Here is a 27,500-nt window from a genome sequence, read left to right on the forward strand (position 1 = left end):
CTGCACTGACAACCCGGAGAAGCGCAGTCTGGGAGGGACACGAACCCTGCTCAGAGCTGGGGGACACGAACCCTGCTCAGAGCTGAGGGACACGAACCTTACTCGGCGCTGAGGGACACGAACCCTGCTCAGAGCTGAGGGACACGAACCCTGCTCAGAGCTGAGGGACACGAACCCTGCTCAGCGCTGAGCGACACAAACCCTGCTCAGAGCTGAGGGACACGAACCTTGCTCAGCGCTGAGGGACACGAACCCTGCTCAGCGCTGAGGGACACAAACCCTGCTCAGCGCTGAGGGACACAAACCCTGCTCAGCGCTGAGGGACATGGGAACTACAGACGAGCTGGAGACAGAAGAGCGTGGCTGGGAGAGGGATGAAAGGGGGAATGGCTTCAGGGGAAGTCGAGGAGGCGGAGGAAGAGGAGGCCACGGATATTTTGCAGAGATCGTCAGGGAACTCCGGGGTATTAAAGACAGTGATTAAAAACTCACTGGTGTGGACCCTCTGCTCCACACACCCGACGCCCTTTCTCCATCTCCCCTTTCTCTTCCTTCTCTATCCGCTCTCTGTAACATCTACCAGGAGACTCATGGGAGTAGGCCTGGGGCGGTGGTGGTACACTACAGTAGGTTCAGTAAAGGCAGACCGGTGACCCATGAACCCGGGGAGGGGGGGGGGGGGGTGCAGGGCCTCTGGTGGGCTGGGCCGACCTGAAGGACAACATCACACACTGGACCACAGGAGACGGGTAGAGGACAGGGCATGAACACTACAGAGCCAGCCAGCAGCAGGGAGAGGAGAGAGGGGAGATCAAGAAGATCATTGTCTTTTTAAGTGAGTGTTTAGATGTTACCTGGCTGCCAAGTCTTTGGCTATCAACAGCAACAAACATCCTTAAATGCGTCCAAATAATCCTTAGGAAGCTGACAGAGAACAAGAAAAACAACGCCTTGCCATATATATTTTTTTTTTTCAGTTTCAGTTGAGGTGAACTTAATGCAATTAAACTTCCTCCACAGAGAGACAGAGAGAGTGGACGAGAGAGAGAAAAGGGATGGAGACAGAGGGAGAAAGAGAGAGGGCGAAGGAATAAACACAAAGTACAAAAGAGAGGAACACACCGATTCAAATGAGAGATTTTTCAGCAAACAACTCCCGGGTTCTAGATGGCGTGCCCTCTCTTAAACAGCCTGCTACATTAATCATGTAGCTTGGGGTAGAGACACGTCGCAGAAGACCTCTCCGCGGCGTTCTAGAGACCCTGACACTTGCTTCATTTTCTGCTCTTAACTTTGGCAGCTATGACAGTTCTTCTTCCTTTGTCCCCGTTAGGAGAGCTTCTCCCTCCTGAGGGGTTGAGACACTATGTGTCTGGATCTATCAATACTCCAAGGCACCCCTTCTTTATTAAAAGGGTAATACTGGCTTGATGAGAGGATTTCCTTTGTTCACTCCTGCTTTAGGTACAGTTCTGCATTTGCATGTTCTTCCTTAGTTTTGACAGTTGCACAAGTCAAGGCTTGACATGAATTCTGTTAAAGGTGAATAAAGGTTTCCAGTGGTTGTGTCAGCCGAGTTCAGTTTGACCGACACAGATCATGTTCCCTGTCTGCATTTCCTCGTACACAAGCAGGTTGTCAAGCTTTCTGACGGGAAGGCTAATTCCCTCGTCAAGCCCTTCCACTCCCACACTGGGTAATGTCAAACCCATGTTTCCCTCCAGATCCTATCTAGAGATTAGAATGGAAAAACGTATTTCAGTAGTCACTGGTGCCATTCTGCTGCTGCTCTTCTGCTGCTATTGAACAACAGACCCCATATGGTGTGTATTTGGCTCATATTTTGCACAGCCCCCCTACAGTCTGCAGAGCAGTATTGGAGGAGACAGGTCGGCCACCCCCAATTCTCCTACACCATCAGGGGACTGCCTGCTTGTCCCGGCCCCCTCTCTCTCTCTATCTCTCTCTCTCTATCTCTCTCTCTCTCTGTCAAAGGCAGAGGGGCCCCTCCTCAGAGCACCCAACATTAGACAGCTAATCCACTCGCTAGCCATGGAAAACGGACGCCAGCACAACATAAATAAATAAGAATGAGGCTAGTCTCCAAGAAATTCTTTTTCCCATTTCAATCAAGTGCTGGGATGGAAACCAGCCTGGCTGGCAGGGTCATGGGTCATCCTAGGCTCAATTAGAGAACCCTCCCGTGAAACAGCCAGTGATTATTTTAAAGTCCTTAACGTATCTCTTCTCACTGACAGAGAAGTGGGGAGGGGGGTCAGTATAAAAGGTCGATTTCGCCCCCCTTTCCCAGCGCCGGTTGTCAGAATGTATAAAGTTTATAAACAGCGACTGACGGGGTTAAAAGGTGCGAGGAGAGAGGTCACAGGGGAGGGGCCAGTGGACGGGGGAGTCCTAACTCCCATGATGACAGATAGTCTTTGCTATGCAGCGTTGTCTGCTGACAGCTGGGGCGTTCACAAAGAACACACTTAAGAGGAATATACTGATGTACTGAAATATACTATGGAGATTGAATATGCTTTCATACAAACAGACATAGTATATTCCATGTCTCCTTCTCTTTTAGAATGAGTCCCTTTGTAGAGACAATAATAAGCACTAGGCCCTAGTGGGGTATGTGAAGTGCTCATGCACATGTTCTCAAGTGTATTATCATGTAAATGATGATTCTATTGTGGTAAAATACAGGTTTTATAAATGAGACCTGCCAAGACTAATAGACAGAAAAACAGAGACAGAAAGAGAGAGACAGAGAGAGAGAGAGAGAGAGTAAGAGAGAGAGACAGAGAGAGAGAGAGAAAGAGAGAGGCTGGAACATAAGTGCTCCTCTGGGATAATATTCCAGTTTTTTGTCTACTACATCAAAGAGATGGATCCTAAGTGCTCCTGTTTCCACCACTTTAAGCACCTCCAGTCCATGGAACTTGGTCCTGCAGCCTGACACTAACCATATGCACAGACTGAGTCTAAACGGACGACATCGGCCAACATCGCACACTCTTTCCTCCTACCTCCCCTTGCCTGACAGTCACCTTATAGATGTTGCACACAGCTGCATTCCTCAAATAGCAAAGTGTCTTAAGAGCCAAGTCTTGGTGACCATGGTTTCGGGTCTAGAGACAGCACACTTTATCAAGGATGAGTACGTCGATGTCCAGGCGGAGGTGGAGGTCCACCCCCGTCCTGCCCCAGCCAGGCTGGGGGCCCGGGCCACACAGTGAGGCTGTGGGCCGGGCAATGGCTCATACTTCCACAGCGGCTGAGGGGATTAGCAGAGTGGGTGACTAAACAAAGCCTTATCTCGCCTGGCAGTGGATACATCACACAGGACATCCAGCTCTGCTCAAACACCGCTAGCTGTCAGGGAGAGGCCCAGATAGTAGGACAGACCTGCTGGAGCACGAGCACACACACACATACACACACACACACACACACATACACACACACACACACATACACACACACACACACACATACACACACACACACACATACACACACACATACACACACACACACACATACACACACACACACACATACACACACACACACACACACACACACATACACACACACATACTCTGGGAGAAATAAACTCCAGACAGAAACCAGACTGCTGTTTGGTCCTGTCTTTGTTTATGGCACCCCCCCCACCCCACTTCTCTCTGCTTCATTTAGCTCCAGGCATGAGCCCCCCACTCCCTCAGCCCCACTTCCCTGGGGAGGGGATGGTCTGTGAGGGATGGTCACCTTGATCCCTTCTCCCATGACGATTCCCAGACACCCGGAGACAATGTGTCTGTTGCCAGTGAACCTGGCCTGGTTCCCTCAACCCCCCCCCCCGACTGGACCGCATGTCCAAGCCCCCTGACTGGACCACATGTGCCAGCTCTCTGGTCTAAACACAATCAGCGGAGCGGCTGTGTGTGCCAGGCAGGATGAGAGCACAACAACATCAAACTCTACCAGATGCACAAATAAACCGAGCAGAGATCCAGCGGGACCAGGATAAGCCAGCCAGGGGCTCCAGCCGGGGAGCGCTAATCTGGAGCAGGTGAGCAAAGACAGGACATGCTGCTCCGCAATCTCTGCATCAAACACACAGCTTTATCACTCCTCTCAGAAGAACCCCACCACACACACTGGAACAGAGGCTCCTTTTTGCTGTCCTTAAATGACAAAGTCAATATTATATGGACTGCTTATGACGCCATGGCCAGTGTGGTCAAACAGTGCTGGCCTATGCCTTTCTGAAACACGAGGACAGCTGTAATAACTTTTCTCAGGGAAGAAAAAAAATCTTGGGGATGAACAAATGGCTTGGAGAGCCTTGGTCCCGAGGGAGCCTGAGAACATCTAAGCTGTGGGGGGGAAAGTTCTGGTGTCGTCCCTGTTATGGACAAACAGTCCGAGAAACGACTGGATTTGTATCCATAACAAAGAGCCTTTGTATGCTGCATCCTATTCATGTAGCTTCGCTTTGCCAGTGTCTGCTACCCAAGTCAAGCCCTAGGTCCCTGCGCTCCGGCTTAACAGGGAGCAGTAGAGAGTATCTGGTTGGAATCTGAGTTGGAATTAAAGGCAGGGGCTCCGATCCACAATATAACGGAGCTGAAAAGAAAGTCCCTGTTTAATCTTGCAATGAGTTGAAATGACAATTTCTTCGAGCACCAAAACCTAATTAGCATTGGCAAGCAGGGAAAATATCTTGAGCAATCAGGAATTATTGATCTGCAGAGCGAGCCCGGCGTTCCTTAATTAAGAGGGGCTTTGGTCTGACTGAATGCCTGAGGAGAAGGCACTGTAACTGACAGAGATTGTGCAAACGGATGAGAGAACGGCTGCGCCCAGTGGGTAGAAGCTAAGCATAAAGGTGGCCTTGAAAGCCGTTTCTGTGTCGTTACAGCAGAGGAGTGATCAGAACCTCCCTCCGAACCCTCTGGCCCCATATGAGCGCCAGGACGGCCTTCATCAGATCAGATGAGCTGAGACGAACAGGCATGGGCGCTCAGGAAAGAGGGGGGAGGAGCTTAACGACAGGTGCTGCGGTTTTAGAAGGACATAAAAGAGCTCTTTCATCTAAAACAATGAAACTTTGCATATGATACATCCGCCCCTCCTGCCACGCACACACACACACACACACAAAGTGGATCCATGATAGAAGTTGACCCCCCGAGGGCAGAAACATCAATGGATCAGGTGCACCAACCAGGGCTCCTGTCCTACCGACGCTAAATCTGACTGAGAAAAGGCTGGTCCCAGTTCAAAGAATACATTGATCACCCATACACACACACACAGAGAGAGAGAGAGAGAGAGAGAGAGAGAGAGAGAGAGAGAGAGAGAGAGAGAGAGAGAGAGAGAGAGAGAGAGAGAGAGAGAGAGAGAGAGAGAGAGAGAGAGAGAGAGAGAGAGAGAGAGAGAGAGAGAGAGAGAGAGAGAGAGAGAGAGAGAGAGAGAGAGAGAGAGAGAGAGAGAGAGAGAGAGAGAGAAAGAGAGAGACAGAGAGAGACAGAGCGAGAGAAAGGAAAGAGAAAGAAGAAAGTATTACTATTCAGAGTGCAGTCAAACTTGGGCGTGTCAATTCCAGAGAAGGACCAAGTGAGTCACTCTACCTTTATTCTCTGTCATAAAGGGACATCAAGGGTTAATGACGCCGGCCCCAGCGTCTGGCCAGCGACGCCTCACCACTCAGCAGTACAGGCGCTCCAGCCGGTCTGCCTGGACATGGTGACAGCACTCAGAGCCTCACCAGTGTGGAGAGGGTCTGTTTGCCAACAGCAAATAAGCACCTCTGGTCCATTTAGTACCATCTCTCTTTCTGCAAACAGAGCACTCTGCCACGAGAATGACACGGTCCCTCCTCGCGCAGTACCACAGAGGGCCGGCTAACAGTGCTCTCTGTGTGGAACATGCCCACAGCCAGCAGAGAGAAAAACCAGAGTGCATGAATACTGCTGTCTGCCAAGCCGGTCCGGGGGCATTTGATGAGCCCCCTGTGGGTAGCTCCACCTCTCAGTCCACACTGTCAGATCCAATGGAAATGCATTCAAAAATGAAGGGAGGGAAAAAAAGAAGGCATAGAAAGACATTTAAAAAATTAAAGACATTCACAACACAAACAAATCTTATAGAAATCCATATTTTGCGTTGTTTAGTCTGTGTTAGTCAAGGTTTAGTGGACAACCCAGGCTGAGTGTGTTTGTGTATTCTACATGTCAGAGTAAATGAGATTTATGACTCATCAGGACTAAAGTCATGACACAAATATTAACACACAGTGGTAGCACGGGGGGGGGGGGGGGGGGGGGGGGGGGGAGTCCAAAGTCACAGAGAAGCATGAGAGGTAGGTAAACTCCATGGAAACACAAACATCAGTATGTCATGAACATGAGCTCAACCACTCCTCATCGTGCTGAGTGGGTCAGAATAACTAGACTGGCAGGCTTTAAAACATTACTGTTCTACACTAGAGGCCTGTGACTTAAGAATAACACTCAGGAGGACTGTGCTGGCATACACTGGCCTGGAGCCAAGCCCTGCCCGGAAAAAAGAGAGTGGGGGGGGGGGGTAAAGAAGAAGAAGAAGTTGAGCCAGACTTTGGGGAGATGTCTCAGCTGGCAGAGACTCAGAGAAGCACCAGATACAGACACATTGATAGGGCGCATACACACACACACACACAAAGTTCATACTCTATAGCGAGAGATATGCCAGCTGTCGGCAGCTTTTTTTGAAAACAGAAAACCACCTGTGCCCTTGTCTATCTGTTTCTTCAACTGGTGTAGCTCCTCTTTTCTCCTTGCTCCTCTCCTGTCCTGCTCTAGCAGTAACTTGTCCCTCCTCTTCAGCTTATCTCTTCCTTTGTTGTTCTATTTGTCCTGCACTCCTCTCCTCTGATCCCAGTGCCACAGATTCCATGCAGCTATTTAAAAACGGCAGCAGAGCCAATACTGACAACAGGCTGGTGCAGAGGAAGAGAACCCTGAACCCCGTCCCAGACAGGCCTGTTTGAAGACCAGGGTCAGCAAAAGGTCATGACACGTGCTGGCCTTGTTGTCTTGTCTGCCTAATTCCAGATACGGATTTCGACCATAAGGTCAGTGTCACTGTCATGGCTATGTGTGTTTATCTCTCTCTCTCTCTCTCTCTCTCTCTCTCTCTCTCTCTCTCTCTCTCTCTCTCTCTCTCTCTCTCTCTCTCTCTCTCTGTGTGTGTGTGTACGTTGCTCGTCACCCCAACCCCCCTCTCTCTCTCTTGCCTCACTGCTAGTTTGAATGTGGTTTGAAAGCTGACAGAGTGATGGAGGCCAGACCAGACCCTATAGAGTGCTCACTGGATGCGCCGGGTCAGGACACACTGTATATCCTACAGCCCCTGAGATGAGGTGGATGTCTAAACACATAACCCTCCAAACACACGCATGGAGGACATGGGGGACATGGAGGACATGGGGGTGGAGGAGGTGTTTACACCTGGAGGTGTTGGAGGGTTCTTGGCTGCTTGAGAAGGGAGGATGAAGAGGTGATCCCTCTGGAAGCAGGCTGACAGCCAGGCTGACAGCCAGGCTAAATGCACCATGCAAATCCAAAGAGCCACGAGTCAAGTAAAAGCAGCTCATGCCGTTTCCAGGTAACCAGGCCGTAGCGTGTCTGCCTGTGTGTGTGTGTGCGTGTGTGATGGCAGTGCTAATGGACCATGGTTTTTTTGGGAGAAAACATTCAGACAAACACTGAGGCAACACAGTGGAACATGTGTGGGCTGGAGGTTGGGGTGGAGGTTGGGGTTGAGGCTGGGGTGGAGGCTGGGGCTGGGGCTGGGATCAGTAAGGAGGAGGGCTATGCTGAGACAGCCTGAGCAGTACTAACAGATGGAGGTCACCGCTGTTCAATAGGACTAGCATTAACTCCAGAGCTTAGCATGAATTAACCACTGCCTTTAGGTCTGATCTGGGCTGGGCTGGTGTGGACTGGAGGTCCGTGTCCCCCCGGGACCCCTTGAGAACCGGGCAGCAGCTGAGCAGAGCTTCCAGGCCTGGGGACTCAGAACTTCTAGACGGCTGACACGACATCTACATGTCAGCACTGAACCCAGGGTAATGAGATTAAACCCTGCCAGCACAGTAAGCGATGATTAACTTATTCTCTCCTCTCTCAATGGCGTTCCATGCACCTCCTCACATCTCTGTCAGCCAATCAATAAGCTATTATGGCTCCAAACAGCAGGCCAAATTAACTTATAGCCTCACCTGCAGAGTCGGCACTCTGTGCTAATCCCATTGGCAGGGTAAAATGAGCCTGGGAGTCCAGTGAAGGCCAGGGGACCAATTTGAGACCCCGCCCCATTGTGATCCACACCCTGCAGGGTTCCCAGAGCAGGGCTGGGCAGGACCCGGGCTGGGTAGAAGTGTACCATGGAACTGTTGGATGTTCCTGCTGGGCCAGTTGTAAGTCTGGTAACTGGGTTACGCTTGACTGAGACCTCCAGTCACAGCTGTTGGGAGGGGGGGGGGGGGGGGTGGACGTGGCAGGCCGTCCTATCTGAAGGCTCAGAACTCTATCCATCATAGGTGAGCCAATCTGTTTAATGGAGTCATGGCACTGGAGACAGAGTAGAATGTGATCTGAGCGTCGGGGGGGAGGGGGGGGGGGGGGGGGGAGAGGGAGAGGGGGGGGGGTTGAACGGAGAGAGACAGGGGAGTGAGGAAGGTCAGCCCCCAGTCTAGGAAGTTAGGCTGCGACTATTGTCTCCCATCTACACAAACAGGCGCGCACACATGCACACACACACACACACACACACACACACACATACACTCTCCGCTCAATGGACAGACCCTCATCTTTATACTCCACATCTCTGTCACGCTGGATGTGGTTACATGGGGGGCTTCTTTGTGTCAGAGCCACGCCCAGCTCAGGGGCATGGGGACACAAAGAGCGATCTGAGGTGTATCCATAACGGAGGTTCAACATGGCGGCTGCTCTCAGTGTTGGACTAATTAGGCCCCCGTTAGCCTAGCTTAGCTATCTCTACTGAGACTGGCTATATTTAGTTTACACCCGTTAGCCTAGCTTATGCTGGGAACACACCACAGGATAATCGGGCCGATTTCGGCCCTTCCGACAATCCTAGGTAACATTAGTCCCGATTTTCTTGATGGTTCCGCAGATTTTATCAAATGTTCCCTTGGTGTGAGGTGTGTTAAGAGTGACCACACACTGTAGGAGCAAAACGGCTAAATCTAGGATTTTTTGTCCTCATGTTTGTGGTCTCTCACAGTTTGAAAATCTTATAAGATTGAAAAAAATTGTATAGTGTGTCCCCAGCATTAGATATCTCTACTGAGACTGGCTATATTTAGCTACTCCATAGGGAAGTCTGTATCCTGCGATGAGTCAACAACACTGGTTGTCATAATAGCCTAAATTAGACTGCTCTACAACAACGCAAACAGCTATTCACAGCCTCGCAATGTATTTATTACCTCCTAATGTATTGTTTTTTTTCCACATGACACTTTGTAGACCTGTATATCATTAGCACTAATGGCTGGAAGCATGTGCTGGCTGGTAACCCAACCCCAGTATGTGGAGTGTTTGGGGGACTCTGAAGAGTGGCCTGGGCTCTGACAGAGAGGTCAGGATAACAGGGGCTTCTGGGATACATAGCGATAATGAGCATCTCTGTCACTCCCACCAGACCAATTCTAGGACAGGCCCCTCTGTCGAACTCCTGTCAACCTCCTGACAAGGAGGTTATCACCATTGTGATCAGATTAGCTCCTGCTGCAACCAAGGACAATTAGATGGCAGTTGAGGCCATGATGCATGACGACATCACCAGCCCCCACCGAGCAGTCCTGTCCAGGAGCACAGAGAAGACGAGCTGCGCTCCCCTCTGTCCTCCAGCACAGAGCAGCATCTCGCTTGCAAGCAGCTGATCTTTATCTGTGTCTCCTGCTTACCTCACCAGCTCTTCCTCTGTCACGCTCCAGGCCCTGCAACATGCTACATCTGGGATAAAGTTGCCGCTGTTTTTCTTTTCCTCTCCCTTCCATCCCCCCCATCCCCCCATCCCCCTCTCCCCTCCATCCCTTAGCCCAATCCTGGACTATCTCCCCTGAAAGATAACTTGGCCCAGATTCAAAGGCTCTGTGTCAAATACAATCTCTTTCTTATTCCTCTCCTCTATTGCTACTACCTTTTCCTTACTGCTGCACTGTTTCTTTCCCCCATCTGCATACATCACCCCATCAGATGAGAAAGAGAGAGAGACAGAGACAGAGGTAGGGAAAGGAAGAGAGCGATAATCAGAGATTCTTCACTAACAGAGGTGGGTTAGAATGAATCAAGGGACTGCTGTTTGGATCTGCTACTCTTGGGACCAACCGTAGTGAAAGAAACAGAAGGCAGAGGCAGTTCAATAAGAGTTCACCTTCCGCTGTGCATCTTTCTTACTTTGCACATGTTACGTTAAAATCCTCTAAACCCCATAATCCATTGCAGCCCCTTTTTGTCTCGGATCGAGAAATGTGATCGAAGGTTGCCCGTGAGGGCTCAACCCAATCCAAATAAACGGTGCACACTTCAACAGAGTACATGTCAGAGTAGATAAGACCAGTGGAGTGAAAGAGACAGCGAGAGAGAGAGAGAGAGAGAGAGAGAGAGAGAGAGAGAGAGAGAGAGAGAGAGAGAGAGAGAGAAAGGGGGAGAGACATGATCTTACAATCACCAACATTGATCACACTAAGCCAGAAACACACACAAAGTGTACAAATAGGATTGTGTGCATCCACATATCATGCAGACACAAGCAGGTTCCAGTCACTTCTCGGCCCCCTAGTCAAGTGGAGGATTATGAAGTTCTCTGCTATCAGGACTCATTCTGAGTGGAACCGCAGGGTCATATGACTCAAGTTCGTGCATACTGCATCTTATCCAGCCAGAGCCAAGGGTGCTTGGTGATGCTAATAGTACATTACACTACATGGGACTACCCAGCATGCCCTGCTGCAGTGCCAGCGGCAAGGATTACACTGTGATGAATCAGCGGTCACCACGGCGACAAGAGACCCGGGTATGACGCAGAGGGGCTAAGGGAGGTGAACAACCAGCTGGAGAGGAGCGTGTGTGTGTGAGCGTGAAAAAGCAAGGTTGTTTCTCAGATTAGATCATTGGTTTACTGTGTGTATGTTTGTCCTGGCGAATAAAACGTACAGCACCACTAAAACAAATGTGTCCAGTACAAATTAAATTATCCCTCTAACCAGAAAACCACTGCATGCACAAGTGTCTGATCAAACTATAACTGTGAAGACCAGTCTAAGAGATAACTCTACTATGGATCACTCATTTTATTTAGGAAACACAAGTCACGCAGCCGACTCTGACTCCTCCCATCATCTTTACCCTTACGACAAACTCATTCCAGAGTTTAGAATGCTGGTTCACAACAGGAAGTGTTGTGAACACTCGGAGACGACAACGGGGGGAGTAAGCTTCCGTGTTTTTTCTACCAATCAAATATAAGTACACGTGTCCAATCTTCGCTGTGTTAGACAATTACGGACACAAAATTGGATGTTTCAACAAGAAGAAAATAGAATAGCAGTAGAAGGAAATTATTAATTATGTTTTATTTAAAACTATGAAATTCAAATTGAGAAATACGTTTTCAAAAAAAAAAAAAAAAATGTTTTAGTCATTCAAAAAAAGAGAACAATCCCGGGAAAACCGGGACGAGCGGCAACCCTAACCGGGAGTGTATTCTTCCAAGTGGGGGAACACTTCCCTGGCCCAGCAGGCTGTCAGAGCAGGGTGGAGCCAGGGGTGATGGATCTCTGTGGACCTGTCCCTCTGCCCACTCTCCCGGGGGGAGAGACCCTTCACACCCCCATTCACCGGGCATTGTTCACACGAGTGGCATGGAGGGGGCATTTTACACACGCACGGTGATGGATTAATGAAGACACACAGTGACACACGCACACACACACACTGTATTCCGTCACCATTCTGTCCAATCGTGTTACCCTAACAGAGATCTATCCATCCATTCATTTACCATCCATCCATCCATACCACTCTCCCTTTCCCTGGCCGCACAGCTGGAGTGTGTCCGCTCCTCTTCCCCTGCACTGTGATCTCTGGCCCAGTGTTGGCCCCCTCCTCACATCCTGCTGGGGAGGACAAAGCCCCAGGAGGGGCTGCCAGGACCTGGGGAGGGGCTGCCAGGAGCTGGGGAGGGGCTGCCGCTTTCTCCCGGCCCCTGTTCATGTTCCCCAACCCCCTGTATCCCAGAGTGTACAGCTTTCACGCTTGGCCTGGGCCCTGGGTCCAGCAGCATCATCCCTGAGGGGGAGGTCAGGGGGGAGGGGGGGGGGGGGTGGGGGGGGGGGGGGGGGAGCTGGGGAGGGGAGGATCTCCACGCTCTAAAAAGCCCAACATCAGCGTGATGTTTGACACACAGGGACATGACTGAAAAAACACAGCAGCCCCTTGCACCATGAGCTGTTGTGAGTCCAGAAAGAGATGCATTCTGGGTCAATTAGATGGGCCTATATCCTTCTCACCTGATCTGTATGCTAATGAGACCTAGGTCAGAGGAGACAGATATGGCCATCTAGTTAACACGCTAACTTTAGCAAGATGTTTAGTCCTCACACATAGTGGCATATATGTATCGACCACAGGCGACAAATAAATGAGACCGCTTTAATTACATGGGCTGCTCTGATTAAATGCAAAAAGCCTAAAGTGCAGAACATGCTATGCTCAGCAGACCATATGTGGCATGCATACTAATACATCTCTCTGTGTCTCTGTCTCTTTTCTCCCTCCCTTCCTCTCTCCCTCTCTCCTTCTCCATGCATATGGATTAATAGCAATCTAATTGTTATTCGTGTGTTGTGTGAGCTACTCTAGGAGAGATTAAGAAGTGATGGAGCTGACAGTTGTGTCCTAAGGGAGTGTAATGAGATGTTAGCCTGTAGTTTACCGTGTAATTTCAGGATTAAGTGTATTTGAGATAAATATTCCTTTACTCCCTTCCATCCCCCAATCAGCCACTTACAGCTTACAGCAAAGCAAAAACATAACAGCACAGACACTGTAAATATATGAAACTGTTTAACTTCAGAACAAGATAGTGCTGGAAAAAAGAAGAAGGTTCTCAATGGAACACATTTTTTTATTTCTCTTTCCTGGAAGACTACAAGAAATGCCTGCCTATCGGGTAGGCATCTCATCTCGCAACATGTTGAGGAAAGCTTAACACTGTGGCAACTACACAATTAGTCTTCAGGCTGGTGAATCAGGACATATATGAAAAGGATCTCGGATGAAAGAGGTGTGAAATACAATCTACGTATCCATAAAGTCCATGCTGGCATGGGGGGGGGGGGGGGGGTGGAAGTAGGGTAACTTGAGACCTTGGCCCTCCTTGTGATCTTGGACCAGAAACAGCCACACCAGCAGGCTAACTAGCCAGACCAGTAGACAACCTCTAAGTCATACCAGGGGACAACCAGTCAGCCAGACCAGTAGACATTAGACAACCATCCGGGAGTTGTACAGCCCTCAATGCGGCCCCATGCAAACCTCTGGCCAGGCGGTTATCTCCTCCACAAGTGGAGCAGTGTACCATCCATGAACTCACTTCATTATCTCTCCACACGGGGAAGGGGAAACAAGCTATTCTTGGAGCCTCATACAGCACAGAGGATGACAGAAGCTGCTTTGATACAGCCCGGGTCGATGCTAGTGCAGAGAGTATTCCACATGTGTGGATGCTAGGCTGCAATTGGAGAAGGATGGAAGGAGAGAGAAGAGGGGCGGGGCGGGAGGGCGAGTAAGAAAGATCTTCTTTTCAGGGGCACCCACACAGTGTTGACACATTAACACACATAAAGTAAGAGATGAGAATTATGGTCTGTCTCTGGAAGACTTTCCACAAAATTCTTTTGTTTTCATTTTTTTCATGTCTAAAACAGTCCCTGGCTTTGATCCTTGTTTTCACAGCTGCAGCTAAAAGTTTAAGGTTTTTAGGAGAAAAGTGCAGAGGGGGAAAAAAACCTTCCCAGTGGTGGATTTCTCTCACCCATTCAGAAGACAGCTTGATAATGTAGATTAAAACTGTACATTACATAACAGGGCCTGAAGTCAAGCCAGGAGGCAATACTGAAGCCAGCCTAAACCACATATAGACTATACTCGGTTAACAAGCTACTTTGTCTGTCACTCAAGATGACTAAATCCACAACCATTGTCTAAACCTTTGTTTCATGCCATCCTTTGGGAACAAAGAAGCCTCATTAGATGGTGGGTTCAAATTCGAAGACAAATAATAACAAAAGGCAAAGGAAGAATCCTATCTTAGGCTTGTTTAGGTACACACAAGGGGTATGCCTAGTGTATGCATGAGCTCATACTTGGGTAAGAGGGTCAGATGGAGAGATTGCGGGATGCACTGTACATGTGGTTAATGATAAACCAAACACACTCGGTTAGGCTCATAGCCTGGCAAAACACAACCTGTTGAAACATGGATTATGTTTACACTCTGTAGAGCGTAGAGGAACAGTAAAAAGCAGTCTCTTAGAATAACAGCTCTATAAGATGTGTTCTTAGCTTTTAAAGTGAAATCTCACAGGACTGAACGAGCTCTGCAATGTAAACACTGTAAAAGCCTACACTTCCTTCTCTAGGGTTTCCCTGGAAACAGATTGGGTCGGATACGGAATACTGCAGTTTCAACTCACAGTGGGGTCAGGCCAAGTTTTCCCCCTAAAACGCCATGTTTAAAATGTTTCAGGCCCTTCGCCTAAACCAGAACAGGGTTTTTGGCTGACATTTTCACCAAATACAAGCACACAGTGTAAGCTGTTGTTTAACACAGTGCATATTTAGTTGATACCATGCCGAGTCCTTGCTCTGCAATTTCATGAAGGGTCTTGTAAAACAACTCATAGGCTCTCTCTCTCTCTCTTCTCCCTCCCGTTCCTTCTTGCAAGGTTCTATCTCGGTTGCTCCGACAACATAATTATATTTAGGAGAGCGTGAGGAGGACAGAAAACGAGGAAAAGAGAGAGAGAGGCGTGACCAGTTCTGGGGTTCAGAACTATATCATTATGGTTCTGTTTGAACCTTGTACAGAATAAGCCGCCCCAGAGTCGTGGTCGGCTGGCAGATCTCTACTCTGTCCTCCACCACTGCTCCAAGCTTCTTGTTTCGAGACCAGAAAAACCCACCTCTGAAATAAACACCCTATATCAACTACTATTGGGCAAATATTTTTAGCATCCTTGCTTATGGAAACTTGAGTCATGTGCCAAACACATGGATCATATACGGGTCTAGAGTATGAATTTCATCAGAGAAGGAAGGCCATAAAACCGATTGAATAGCAGAGGTATAGTGCAAATGACAGTGTTATATTTCAGTAGGTATCTATGGGCACCGTGCCCATCACCCACTGTCCAAGAGCAACTCATCTGTGGACAGCACACCACACAGCTGTCATACTCAGCTATGCTCTCATCTCTAGATATCTCTTTTCAGAAGCAGAATTCCTTCACCACTGAATCTAGCAATCCAGGCCTAAAGTGCACACCTCTCAAAACCTCCACCGTGTGTCTGTGCTCCAGCCTATGGGAGAGGCTTTTAGCATGCACCCCTCGCCTCCATACGATCCACCACTCCTCCCCCCTTTACCAGCATCCTAAAAAAGACTTCTGGCCTCCCCCCCCACATCCCCCCTCAGCCCTCTCTATCTTCAGCTCTCTCTCAGGCTCTCTCCCTCTGTCTTGATTAGATTACAATGAGAGGCTTGGTGACAGCTCCTGTGCATGCTTGAAAAGAAGCTGATATCTGAGACCCCCCTCCTCGACGTTCACTCTGCAGATCTCAGGACGGCTAACTGATAATGGTGGAAGAGCTGACCTCACTCACTAGAACCAGCCTTCAAATACATCGGAGAACAAACGTGCCAAGAGAAAAGGCATGGAAGTTAAATACTTAACGAATGAAGGTCTCTTATGCCTTCTTTATTTACGATACTGACTGAGTTGGTTTGAAAGATTTGACTCCTAAACCATTTACACGCTCCCTGGCCCTCAGCATGATGCTATCTGTGCACTCCACATCAAAGCTGGGCTGTCATTAAGGAGCTATGGCAGACAATAAAGAGGTCCACATTTCCATGACACCGCCGGTCTTCCAGCTAAATGACTGATATACCTAGCTAGCACTCTCCATAAAAAAAATGACCGAATGCAGACTTACAATGAGTAGCCTGGTTTGTGTATAGGAGCTCTTAGCCATCTCCCTAACAAACAGCAGACAACAGAGAGAGCTTTGTTACCATTGTGTGTCCCACCCGGCCTCCTACCCTGGGCCCTATAGAGGAGCGCTCACCCTGGGATGATCAGGGCATCTCTCCCCCCCCAGGCTCCCCAGGCCCCTGGCCCTCCGAGACCGCAGGGCCAAACACATCCTGGCCATCTCCTGGGAGATTATCCAACCCAATGAGCACATTGAGGAACAGGAACAGAGAAGGAAACTGAAGCTTGCCATTCAGCTCCGGTACCACCCTGCCCCTTCATCCAGACCAAACCAACAGGATATAAGAAAAGCCCAAGCTGCACTTACTGGCTACTTCCAGCGATGCGTTGTGGCTGACGGCCTCCCCCAGGTAGTTGCGGGCGACACACACGTAGGAGCCCTCGTCCGGTTTGCTGCGTCGCCCGTGGACGATGCGCAGGAAGAAGAGGGAGCCGCTGGGCAGCAGCATGCGCTGGGAGCGGGGATTGTCCCGGTCCGTCTCCACCCGCTCCCCGTCCTTGTACCACTCCACCGTGGGGGTGGGCCGCCCCTCCGCCTTGCAGTTGAGGGTGGCCGGCTCCCCCTTGGACACGATCAGGTCGGAGGGATGCTCCACGATGCGGGGCGGGGAGTCCTCCTGGCGCAGACGGGATCCTGGGGAGAGAGAGAGAGGGAGGGGAAGGGACACGCTTAGCTTCCTCAAAGGGTTCACCGTGTCTTGTGGATTCCTAACTCTGCAACATCATCAGTGGATAACCCCTCATTTCGGACCTACAGGAAAGGATGATAGAGGTGAACCGAGGGACGACCGAGGCTGCGGGAGAGGAGGAGAGAGGGGGATCGTGGCACGGTGCTCCAGTACTGTGGGACAGCCTAGCAGGTGCAGATCAGCCCAGCTGCAACAGCAGTTCCAAACGAGCGGGCTGAGGCTGCAGTCACCCTTTCATTACAGCAACGTGTTCTTTAGTTCAGCTGAGCAACGTCCCAGCTATGTGACTCTGTCATTTTATAGATCAAAGCACAGAGCAGATGAACAGAGGGGCAGAAGGGGGGGGGCGGGGGGCGGGGGGCGGGGGGACGAGAGTCGGAGGACGATAACGAGAGACTTGGAAGTGCAGAGATAGACCTGTTTGGAAAATATTTGTTGCTGTGTCCTGAGCAGCACTCCCTCTACTTTGAGGGGAACAGGGAATAGACAGTGCAGTGGTGGGGCGGACGGGGGGAGGACGGGGGGCGGACAGGGGGGGGACGGGGGACGGGACGGGGGGTCAGTGTCACACCCTAATGTTATCTCTGGTCATTACTGCTGCTCTGGGAGCAACGAGCTATGGCTATCAAACCTGCTTTATATGCAAACGAGCTCACTGGCATTCAGCCCCAGGCATAGACAATGTGTGTGTGTGTCATATCTCCCTACATGGCTGTTGAAGCCCATTCTGCCCCAATTATAGGGATCTGGGACTAATTGGAGGCACAGGCCAACAATTAATTTACCCAGCATCCCGTGGACTCACCACACTGCCTCATTTCAATGCCCCCCTTCCTCCAAGCCCCTCCCCCAAGCCCTTCCCCCCTTCCTTGAACCCCTCCGAAAAAAAATCTGATGCTGAGACAGCATGTTTCTGTGGTCACCACTGATTAGAAGGAAAGTCAGCAGAATTAGAGCCAGCTAAGAGACAAGATGAATCACTCCGACCCCACCAGGCAGCAGAGCCAACGGGGAGATAATCAACCCAATCCTCAAATACAAGACACAATACTGAATACCTTATTCACTTCCGTTCAGTCCTTTGTTCACCTTTTACTGTGGGCTCAATGGCAGCTCGGTGCTGCTTATGTGGCCGTCTCCACCCCAGTCTTAACTGCAGTTATGTGCAGGAACGTAACCGATGTGCATGGGTAAACTTACAACCAAGACAGGGTGAAATAACAAGCCCAGAGTGGTACAGACAGAGTAATATCTTCCCCCGACTAAAAACAGAATCAACCTCATAAAAATGGCCGACCTCCTTCGAGGGTTCCATCTGTAGGAGTTGGGAGAGGCGCCACTAATTAACCCCCATTTGTAAGCTGTGCAGTGGCAGACTTTGATCCTGCAGGCTACTGGCTAACGAGGCCCACTCCTCTGGTCTGACAGCATATCAGGGCTGAGAGGTGGGCAAACACCCCACGCTACACAGCACTAGCTCATCCAGGGCCTCTCCACCGCCCGGCTAGCTCGCCCGTCCTTCACCAGAGAACACAGATGAGTATGTTTTATTAAAGAGGAACTTTGAAGTTCCCCGCAGCTGCGATCCTCAATCTCCCACTCCAACTGATCCGGTTCCTTTTTAATTTAGATGAGTCTGGAACCGCTAGGTTCTAAGGGTGCACCGTTAACTATTTAGATGTGGAAATCTGGGAGGAAGCTGAGCAGCATGCAGTGTACAGTCGACTCTCTCCCAGTCCTCCCACTGGCTGGGCAAGGTTGCAACTGAGACCTCACATTAACCAGTCCCAAAACGAATCTTGATGAGTTCTATAAGTGACGCAAAACACTTAGACACACTAGTTTGTGTATGTGTGAGCTGGTTTGTACACTGTACACTCTCTCTACACCACCCCTATCTCTCAACTCCTCTCTCACTACCACTTTCCTCCATTCCACCACACCCCTCCCTCTCCCCCCCCCCCCCTTCTCTCTCTCCCGACAGAGAATGTGAGATGCACAGCCTCACCAGAGGGATGCTGGGAGTTCTACAGCACAGATCTGATCGATCGGTGCCTGAGGCCTGATTCTTTTTCTCCTCAACCCTCTCCTTCTCTGTACACTCTTTTATCTCATTTACAGACACACACACACACGCACGCACACACACACACACACACGCACACACACACACACACACACACACGCACGCACGCACGCACGCACGTCCATGCAGTAGAGATGAGCTTGAGGGAGGCAGTACTCACTACAGAGGTAATTAAAAACCCTCCCATCATCTATCCTTCATCCTCTACGCACCGACCTCTAAACAACACCACGATCCACAAGGAGGAGTGTTGTACTGGCTATCACCTGGGGGACACACACCTCCTCACACACCTCTCTTTGGAACTGTAGAACTTTGACAGTGTCTCAGGCTCTCCTGTGGGATGGATGGATGGTCGGCTAGGAACCTCTTCTCCAGCAGCCAGAGAGCAAAGCACCATGGGTCCTCGGTCAGTACTGTTACTGTTCACACTGGCCTGATGGAGAGCTCCTTGGATTCCCTCCCAGGCAAACCAGAAGAAAAGGTTTAGGACAAGGGCATCAAGGGATGCACTGATACTACCTTATCACAGGATGGTCCTGCTAACTGTCCTACCCTGGGGGTTCATGGGATGCAAACCACTTCATTTCCATAGAGGAAAGACATTGAGTGGATCATAATAAGTAGGCTGATCCCTGGGGCCACCATGACAGTTATTACTATGATAGGCTGCTATTAAATTGATAACGGTCATTTTATCAAAGATCAATATAACTGGGAGAGGGAGGGGGACATATGTTGACAATTTAACGAATAGACGAGAGACCCAGAGAACTGTCTAGATACCGAGGCTCAAAACAGCCCTGTACCAAAAAGAGAGGCAAACAAGGCCGCTACTGTCAGAAACAGCAGGGTGTACTCAAACCCTCATCTAACGGGCGTTCCAGCATTAAAAACCAATGTACCCGCAAGGCAAAATCATACATATTACATTTTTATTACAATTCACACTCTCAAATTAATCTGCAACTAGCATTGGGAGAGAGAGAAAGAGAGATTGAAAGAGAGAGAGAGAGAGAGAAAGAGAGAGAAAGAGAAAGAGAGAGAGAGAGATAGAGAGCTTGGAGGAAGATAAGATTTTCAGCTCCCTCACTTCAAATGGAAATGAGCCTCTCTCCCCGCTCTCCCTGTCCTTGTCACAGGGACGTCTTGGCAGCAGCTGAGGGGAGAGGAGGAGAGCCAGCCAGCCGCCCGTCCTCCGCCCCAGAGACCACACATGAGAGAGGACAGAGGAGCACTTCAGGCCTGTTGTTACTGCTCTCACCTGTGCTGTGCCAAACCAGGACAACCACTACACTGTTTCCTCTATAGATAAGGCTTCCCCGCTCCCAGGACACTCAGCAAAACTAATCTCACCAAATCACTTAACGATGTGAGTATGATAAACCACAGCCTACACCCATGTAGTGTCCGCCATAAAGTCATCTCTATCATATCATAAACAAACATGCTAAAGTTGAACTTTTGCAAAGTGTTATAGAAGACCTGGAGGCAGGTTGTTCCATGGCCATGATGGGGTCTCTGGGTGAGCGATAAGGAAGGCAGTGCGTGGCAGGACGCTCCCTATCTGCCTGCCCATTAATCTGTGATTAGGAGGCTTCAGAGGGATTTATGACCCAGATAAGAGCCTAGGGCAGGCTGGAGACACGCCTACTTGGACCACGCCAACCAATGAGGGGACACAGATGAAAGAGCATGCTGTTCCCACACAGAGAGAACAGCCTTGGAGAAGACTGGGGAAATAAGCAGGTGTTACGGAGAGACCTTAGGTCTGAGGAGCGATAAAGGGAGGACAGAGATAGGTCTGCAATCTAACCCCCGAAACAAGACCTACAACAGGCCCTGCCGAGGGAGAGGAGGAGGAGAGGGAGGGAGGGAGGGAGGGAGGGAGGGAGGGAGGGAGGGAGGGAGGGAGGGAGGGAGGGAGGGAGGGAGGGAGGGAGGGAGGGAGGGAGGGAGGGAGGGAGGGAGGGAGGGAGGGAGGGAGGGAGGGAGGGAGGGAGGGAGGGAGGGAGGGAGGGAGGGAGGGAGGGAGGGAGGGAGGGAGGGAGGGAGGGAGGGAGGGAGGGAGGGAGGGAGGGAGGGAGGGAGGGAGGGAGGGAGGGAGGGAGGGAGGGAGTCCTCTGATCTGAAGACATTAGTGAGAGGAGTGAAACTGTATCTCCCGGCGTCTCACCGTGAAGATCAGTCTCCCAGTCTGGAATGATCAGCATGAATGCCTCAGCCATTTGCAGCAGATCATCCTGTTTTTAACGTTACACAAGGCTATCCCTTACACTCCTGAAAGCTAGGATTAGAGAGCAGAGTGTAAGAGTGTATGGGGCCGGGGGGAAGGTGGGGGGACTGACTGATATCTTTATGGCCTTTTTTATCCCTATTTCTTTGTCTCCTCTTACCAAACACAGAGAGATCCATTTACTGAGCCGACACAGGCGCTGTTCTCCCGAACTGATATCATATACAATCAAAATATCGCTGTTGCTCTTCAAGTTACAACAGCTTATAGTTGCTACCATGCCATCTCTTATCTAAGAGTGTACACACACCACAAATAATACGGTTCCATCTGTCCAGTCTTGCTTCTACAGAGAGATGTTACATCTGCAGTGGCTCACAAGGAGAGGAATACAGCACCATTCCTGTCAGAGTTTACTAAAACTGCCAAAACTTACAAAAAATGACCCTATTTGTTATCACGATGATTTCATTTCTCCATAGTGATCACTTTAGCGGTCTGTTGCTGTTGTTTATGAGGAACAGTGAGGGTGCAGACTAGCTAATGCTGTACCCAGGCTGCTCTCTGGCCAGCATGGGGCAGACGAAGGGGTCCAACGTCAGTTCAATGGCACGAGCACAATCACCATCACTCATCAGTCGAGGACCATGAGGACCTCTTACCCCCCCCCCCCCCCAGGCCAGCACCAGCAGCCCCTACCCCTCACTCCGTCAGCTGGGTAAGCTATCTCTGGAGCCCCCCTGGGGATGGAGACCAAGTTGGTAGTGAGGGAACCTAGGAGAGTGCTCTTCTGGGGGGCTGGGGCCCATCCTGCCCGAGCCCCCCCCCCCCCTCTGGAGCTAAAACAATGGCGGTAGTATGTCTCCCTCCGGCTGCAGGCTTCCCCCAGGCTGATCCAGATGGAGGATAGTGGGCTTGACAATGTGCTGGGGAGGGGAGGGGCGTGGCGATGTTCAGAAAGCACATCGTAACTCATAGAGCGGACAACGTGATACTGTTGGGTTCATCTGTCAGCCAGGGTCACCTCACTCTTTCTGCAGCCATTCAATTAAATGAATTTCAATTGGTGCCAATTTTCATGAGTATTTCAATATTATTGGAAGAATAATCAATTAAATAGAGCTTAAAAATTTCCAAAAGTGTAACAAAGGAGGCAACTGCAACATTGAAGGACGGAGGCTAAAATACAAGGATGCTGGCGGAGAAAAGAGTCAGGAAAACAATGGATTTTCAGCGGAGGCCCGAGGGACTCAATTCAGGAAGAGTTGTAGCTGTTTTTAATGCCAAGCTGCTCCACCGAATGTCATTACACACACATAAAACCCTGCCCGACTCTGCACAGGGCCAGAAGGGCAGGCTGGATTCCTGAAGGATAATACAGTTCCGTTTTTTGTATTATTTTTTATTACATCCACGCTCTGGAAAAAAAGAGTGGAATGTGTAGCAGACGAGAGGCTTGTTAGAGGAAGCAGACTGTCAAGATGGCTGTGGAGTACAGGCAGATGGACTCTGATTGATCAGAGAGAAATAGGGAGCTTTCTGTCAGCCTGCCCGCCCGCCTGCCTGTCTGTCTGTCTGTCTGTCTGTCTGCCTGCCTGCCTGCCTGTGTGCCTGTCTGCCTGTCTGCCTGTTTGCCTGTCTGCCTGTTTGCCTGTCTGCCTGTTTGCCTGTCTGCCTGTCTGCCTGTTTGCCTGTGTGCCTGTCTGCCTGTCTGCCTGTTTGCCTGTCTGCCTGTTTGCCTGTCTGCCTGTTTGCCTGTCTGCCTGTTTGCCTGCCTGCCTGCCTGTCACACTCTCCCTGTCTTTCTCTGTGTCTGTACATCTCTCTCTCCACACCAAGCTCCACAACTCCACCTTGACATCTGTTGGCTCTGTATATTAATACACCGAGCCCAACGGCAGAGGCTGGAGGAGCCTAACCGGCTCTCAGGGGAGAGCAGGGATGCAGGCGCCACGCATGTCCTTCACTCAACATGCACCACAGCAGAGCAGCGGAGCTGTAATTAAAACGTGATCCAGACGGCAGACCTCTCTGCTCCGCGAGGGAGACATGCAGCAGAGGGAAGGTCTGGAGACACAAGAGGGACGGAGGATGAGAAGCAGAACCAGAGGAGAAATTACGCCTTGTTTCCCAGCACTGCCAAGCTTTAACAAGGTTTGACCAGTGGGCTCCCAATGGTACATCAAAGCAGAGGAGGAACAGGGGAGGGGAGCTGTGTAATTGAATATGCTGGAGCATTTATTTCCCAACAGGGGATACACAGTATATATAGAGTCCCTCAGCTAAAAACCTGCTTAATGTAAGAGGGGACCAGGAATCTCAACAGGGAGTACTGAAGGACCGCCTCAGCAAGGCAAACTATTAACCACTCAGACAAACAAACAGCTCTTTCAAGGATTAGTTAATGACTCTGACCAGCATCTGGGGACTCATAGTAATGTGTGTAGTTTTCCAGTACCAAGGCACTCCTGTACTGTGCTCACGGTTATTAGACACGATCAGTTGTAGTACATAGTATTGTGACTGACCGGTCAAAGTGTCCACAGGTTCCTGTCAACAGTGCAGGGCTCTGGTGGTCCACTCCTTACTCCAGTATTTCTGTGCTTTTGACACAGTGGAAGGGGGTGGAGGAGGGCAGAGGGGGGTGGAGGAGGGAGGAGGAGGGAGGAGGGGATGGGGTCAGAATGACCAGCATGCTCAGCTGGCACCGGCTCGCCACGCAGAGTACGGCACTTGGGCCACGTGCCAGCAACAGAGAACACTCTGAAGGGCTGCCAGAGGGAATGGACATGGGCCGAAAAACACCTAATGCTTTTTAAATGCTATTTAGGAGATGGCTGGAGCAGATAGGCTCTGCTACAGCATGGGTGCCGGGTTACATCACAGTATATGTGTCTGCTAGGCTGGTGACCTTAACAGCTTATGGGTTATTCTAAATGTCTAGCAAACACATTCTGAAACAAATCTCAGACAGCTGGGTGTTGAAGAGGAATTTCAGCTCCAGTGTTCGGTCAAGGTTAGAGCGGTAATGTCGGAGGGAAGAATCTCAACACATCTCCTTTGGTGCCAAGAGGTTAAGGGGGGTACAAGCTTGGCACAATGGCATCAAAGTGTCAATGTGTTTATGCATGCATGTGGGGCAGACGTGTGTGAATGCGTGTGTGGAGGGCTCGTCGACGTGGGGACGTCCCTTGTGGTGGTAGTCTGGGCTCTGGTGGGCCTGCTAGGTTGAGACTTAGAGGAGCCAGTTGCTTCTGTGGCGCAGTGTCAAAGACACCAGTTTGGTACTGCTGAGCAGGGTATGGGCTCAGTACAGTTTCTGAAAAAAGAAAAAAAAAAACTGGCCCGACCTACACAAATCCCAGTGCGGAGAAGAAAAGAAGAAAAACAAAAAAACGGAAAACGCATGCCTTGTGAGTCAATATTTGGTCAAAATTAATGAAGGGGCACATTCTGCCAAGAGGCCTTTTCTAGACATCCACAGCAGAGAGAGTGTGCCCAGTCTGGCATTAAAAAGACATTTCCTGCTCCAGACGAGGTCTGGCCAGTCGTTCTGCTCCCCTAGCACCTACTCACCACCTACATCCCTCCACCAAACACAGCAACTGTCCAGATCATCCTGACTGGCAGCCAACTCACTGCTCCTCACCAGGCTGTAGGACGAGAACGGCCAGTCATGTACATTCAGTGCGCCCTGTCCTGCGTCCCATCTGTCAGTGTTCTATGTGACGACAGCTCGAGAAGACTCAAGACATCTGCCTGAAAACCCACAGAAGGTCTTTCTCTGCCACTGAGAGGGAGAGGACTACAGGGAGAGAGGGATCGTCATGGTTGCCGATAGCGTGGGTGCTGAAAGATACAAGATGGGTTCTTGTGACCTGAGATAACCACCATGTGAGAGGTATAGCATCATTCAGAACCATCACAGTGTGGTTGCAGTATGTAGTGCACTGACTAATGCTCAGTAGGGTCCAATTGCATCACACTTCTTGTGCCTCTACTACAGGGGGTCACTTCGGTTCACTTATACACCTTCTCCTCACTGAGCTACTGCTTAGACCATATTTCAGATCTACCGACAGTGGAACCGAACATAAAGCTAGTTAGTGCTAAACGCACGAAGAAACTGGCTTCAAGCCACAAACTGCGATCATTATTCAATTAGGGCTTTCATAGCCACATAGCTGAGAGAGAGAGAGAGAGAGAGAGAGAGAGAGAAAAAGAGCGAGCGAGAGAGAGAGAGAGAGAGAGAGAGAGAGAGAGAGAGAGAGAGAGAGAGACAGAGAGAGACAGAGAGAGAGAGAGAGAGAGAGAGAGAGAGAGAGAGAGAGAGAGAGAGAGAGAGAGAGAGAGAGAGAGAGAAAAATTAGAGAGTAGAGTCTGACAGTGATGAGTGATAAATAGCATCACAAGCCTTTCGGCAGGGAAGTAGCGACATTTGCTGTTAAAAAGCTCTTTGACAGGCTGGATATCCAGCTACAATAATGATATAAATATATCAGACTGCAGGCAGACAGGAAGGGTTATTGTATGTTATTCTATACCGAGTAAGCGGCATGATACACTGTGGCAATGGTGTCTTATCTGGGCCATGAAAGGCATTCAAACAACCTTCCCTAGTCCCATTCATGTCCTTGTATGCCATTGTGTTCAAATGTCACTTAAGAGTTACTGCACAGAAGAATGCAGGGAAATGAAAAACTAAGTTAGACATGCACCTATTTAAAATGGATATAGGCTGTTTCTGCTTTACACCCAGTTGTTTGAAGTCTCCTCACCATGGTTACTGGTTTATGGCAGGTTCTTCTCGGCTAGACTGGGGGGTGGTGAAATTCAAAGTCACCTTCTGGTTAATTATGCTGCCCGGCTCCTCCTAAAAAAGCATGCTCCTCCCTCACATCTCCAGACCTGCTTTCTGTTTATTCTGCGTCTCTTAGTGTGACAAAGAAGAAATAGTTGCTGATTAAGCTTTGAGATTGCCTTGGAAACATAGTACAGTGCAATAACCTCCTGACACAGAAGGTGTGGCCACGGTTGCCTCAATTACACTGAGCAGGTAGAGAAGCTATCCAGGCCCTCCGATGGAATTATTGACCAGAAGAGGGGGGGAAGGGAGAGAACTGGGGAGGAACAGAAAAAGGCCGTCCTTAATTCCATCCAAACGTCTCGGTCTTCTTAGGAATCAGAACACCTGGTGGAAGATGGCTTCACCACCACTGCAAAGCCTGGGCCCAGGGCTGACCTCTGGGATATCCTGACACTATTTCAATCCACCGGCCCGGCCAAACCAGCAGAACCGCATAGCTCTCTACTCTCCCGTGTGCTCTGCAGTATGACCAGCAAGCTCTCTGGCTCCCATATGTCCACCCTAAAACACAGAGGGTGCCCTTGCTTCCCAGTTCACCGTTCTATCTACCCAATCAGCACATTCAGAGCCCATGGGGACAGAGAGGAATATGCAGCGTGAGCAGCGAGCCAGATCAGGAGCCAGTCCCTGAGCTGGTGTCTCACACATGTGTGACTTCTCTGTCGTCCCCCCCCCATCACCCCCTTTCCACCTCTCTCTCTCTCTCTCTGTCTCTGTCTCTGTCTCTGTCTCTGTCTCTCTCTCTCTCTCTCTCTCTCTCTCTCTCTCTCTCTCTCTCTCTCTCTCTCTCTCTCTCTCTCTCTCTCTCTCTCTCTCTCTCTCTCTCTGTCTCTCTCTCTCTCTCTCCCCCTCCCCTTCTCCACGCCTCACAATCGCTCTGTATAGACGACACAATGCTGCTCCCCCGTCCTGTCCCCACAGGCTCTTTCTGCATGTCGGCCAGCTTTATCTCCCATAGGCTCTGTGCTGACCAGCCACAAAAAAAGGCAAGTCTTAAAAACTGGGCCAAAACAAAAAGGGGGGAGGGGTGAAGGAGGAATGGGGATGACTGCATTCTCTCCCTTTCTCTTACTTTTTTTTCCACCCAAGCCACTCTACTTGAATGGGAGGAGAGCATGAAAGAAACTCTGAATGACATAAACAGTTCAATTTTCAGTTCAAAAATATGATATTTATTCATACAAATGGTACATCATACAGCTAGTCGTCTGCTGGCAGTAAGACTGCTTGTTGGAATAAACACGGAGATA

The 27,500-nt window shown here is 50.0% G+C and overlaps 1 protein-coding gene across 1 annotated transcript in view; it reads right to left on the minus strand.

Moving 5' to 3' along the window:
- The window catches only part of robo1 (roundabout, axon guidance receptor, homolog 1 (Drosophila)), a 232,843-nt gene that overhangs the window by 85,681 nt on the left and 119,662 nt on the right, over positions 1-27,500 (minus strand). Inside the window, 1 exon segment of the mRNA XM_084674770.1 lies at positions 16,680-17,006. Within this exon segment, the coding sequence (XP_084530896.1) occupies positions 16,680-17,006 (327 nt within the window).

This window comes from Hypomesus nipponensis, chromosome 15 (genome assembly GCF_054491055.1).
Source record: "Hypomesus nipponensis isolate SF chromosome 15, ASM5449105v1, whole genome shotgun sequence".
NCBI lineage: Eukaryota > Metazoa > Chordata > Actinopteri > Osmeriformes > Osmeridae > Hypomesus > Hypomesus nipponensis.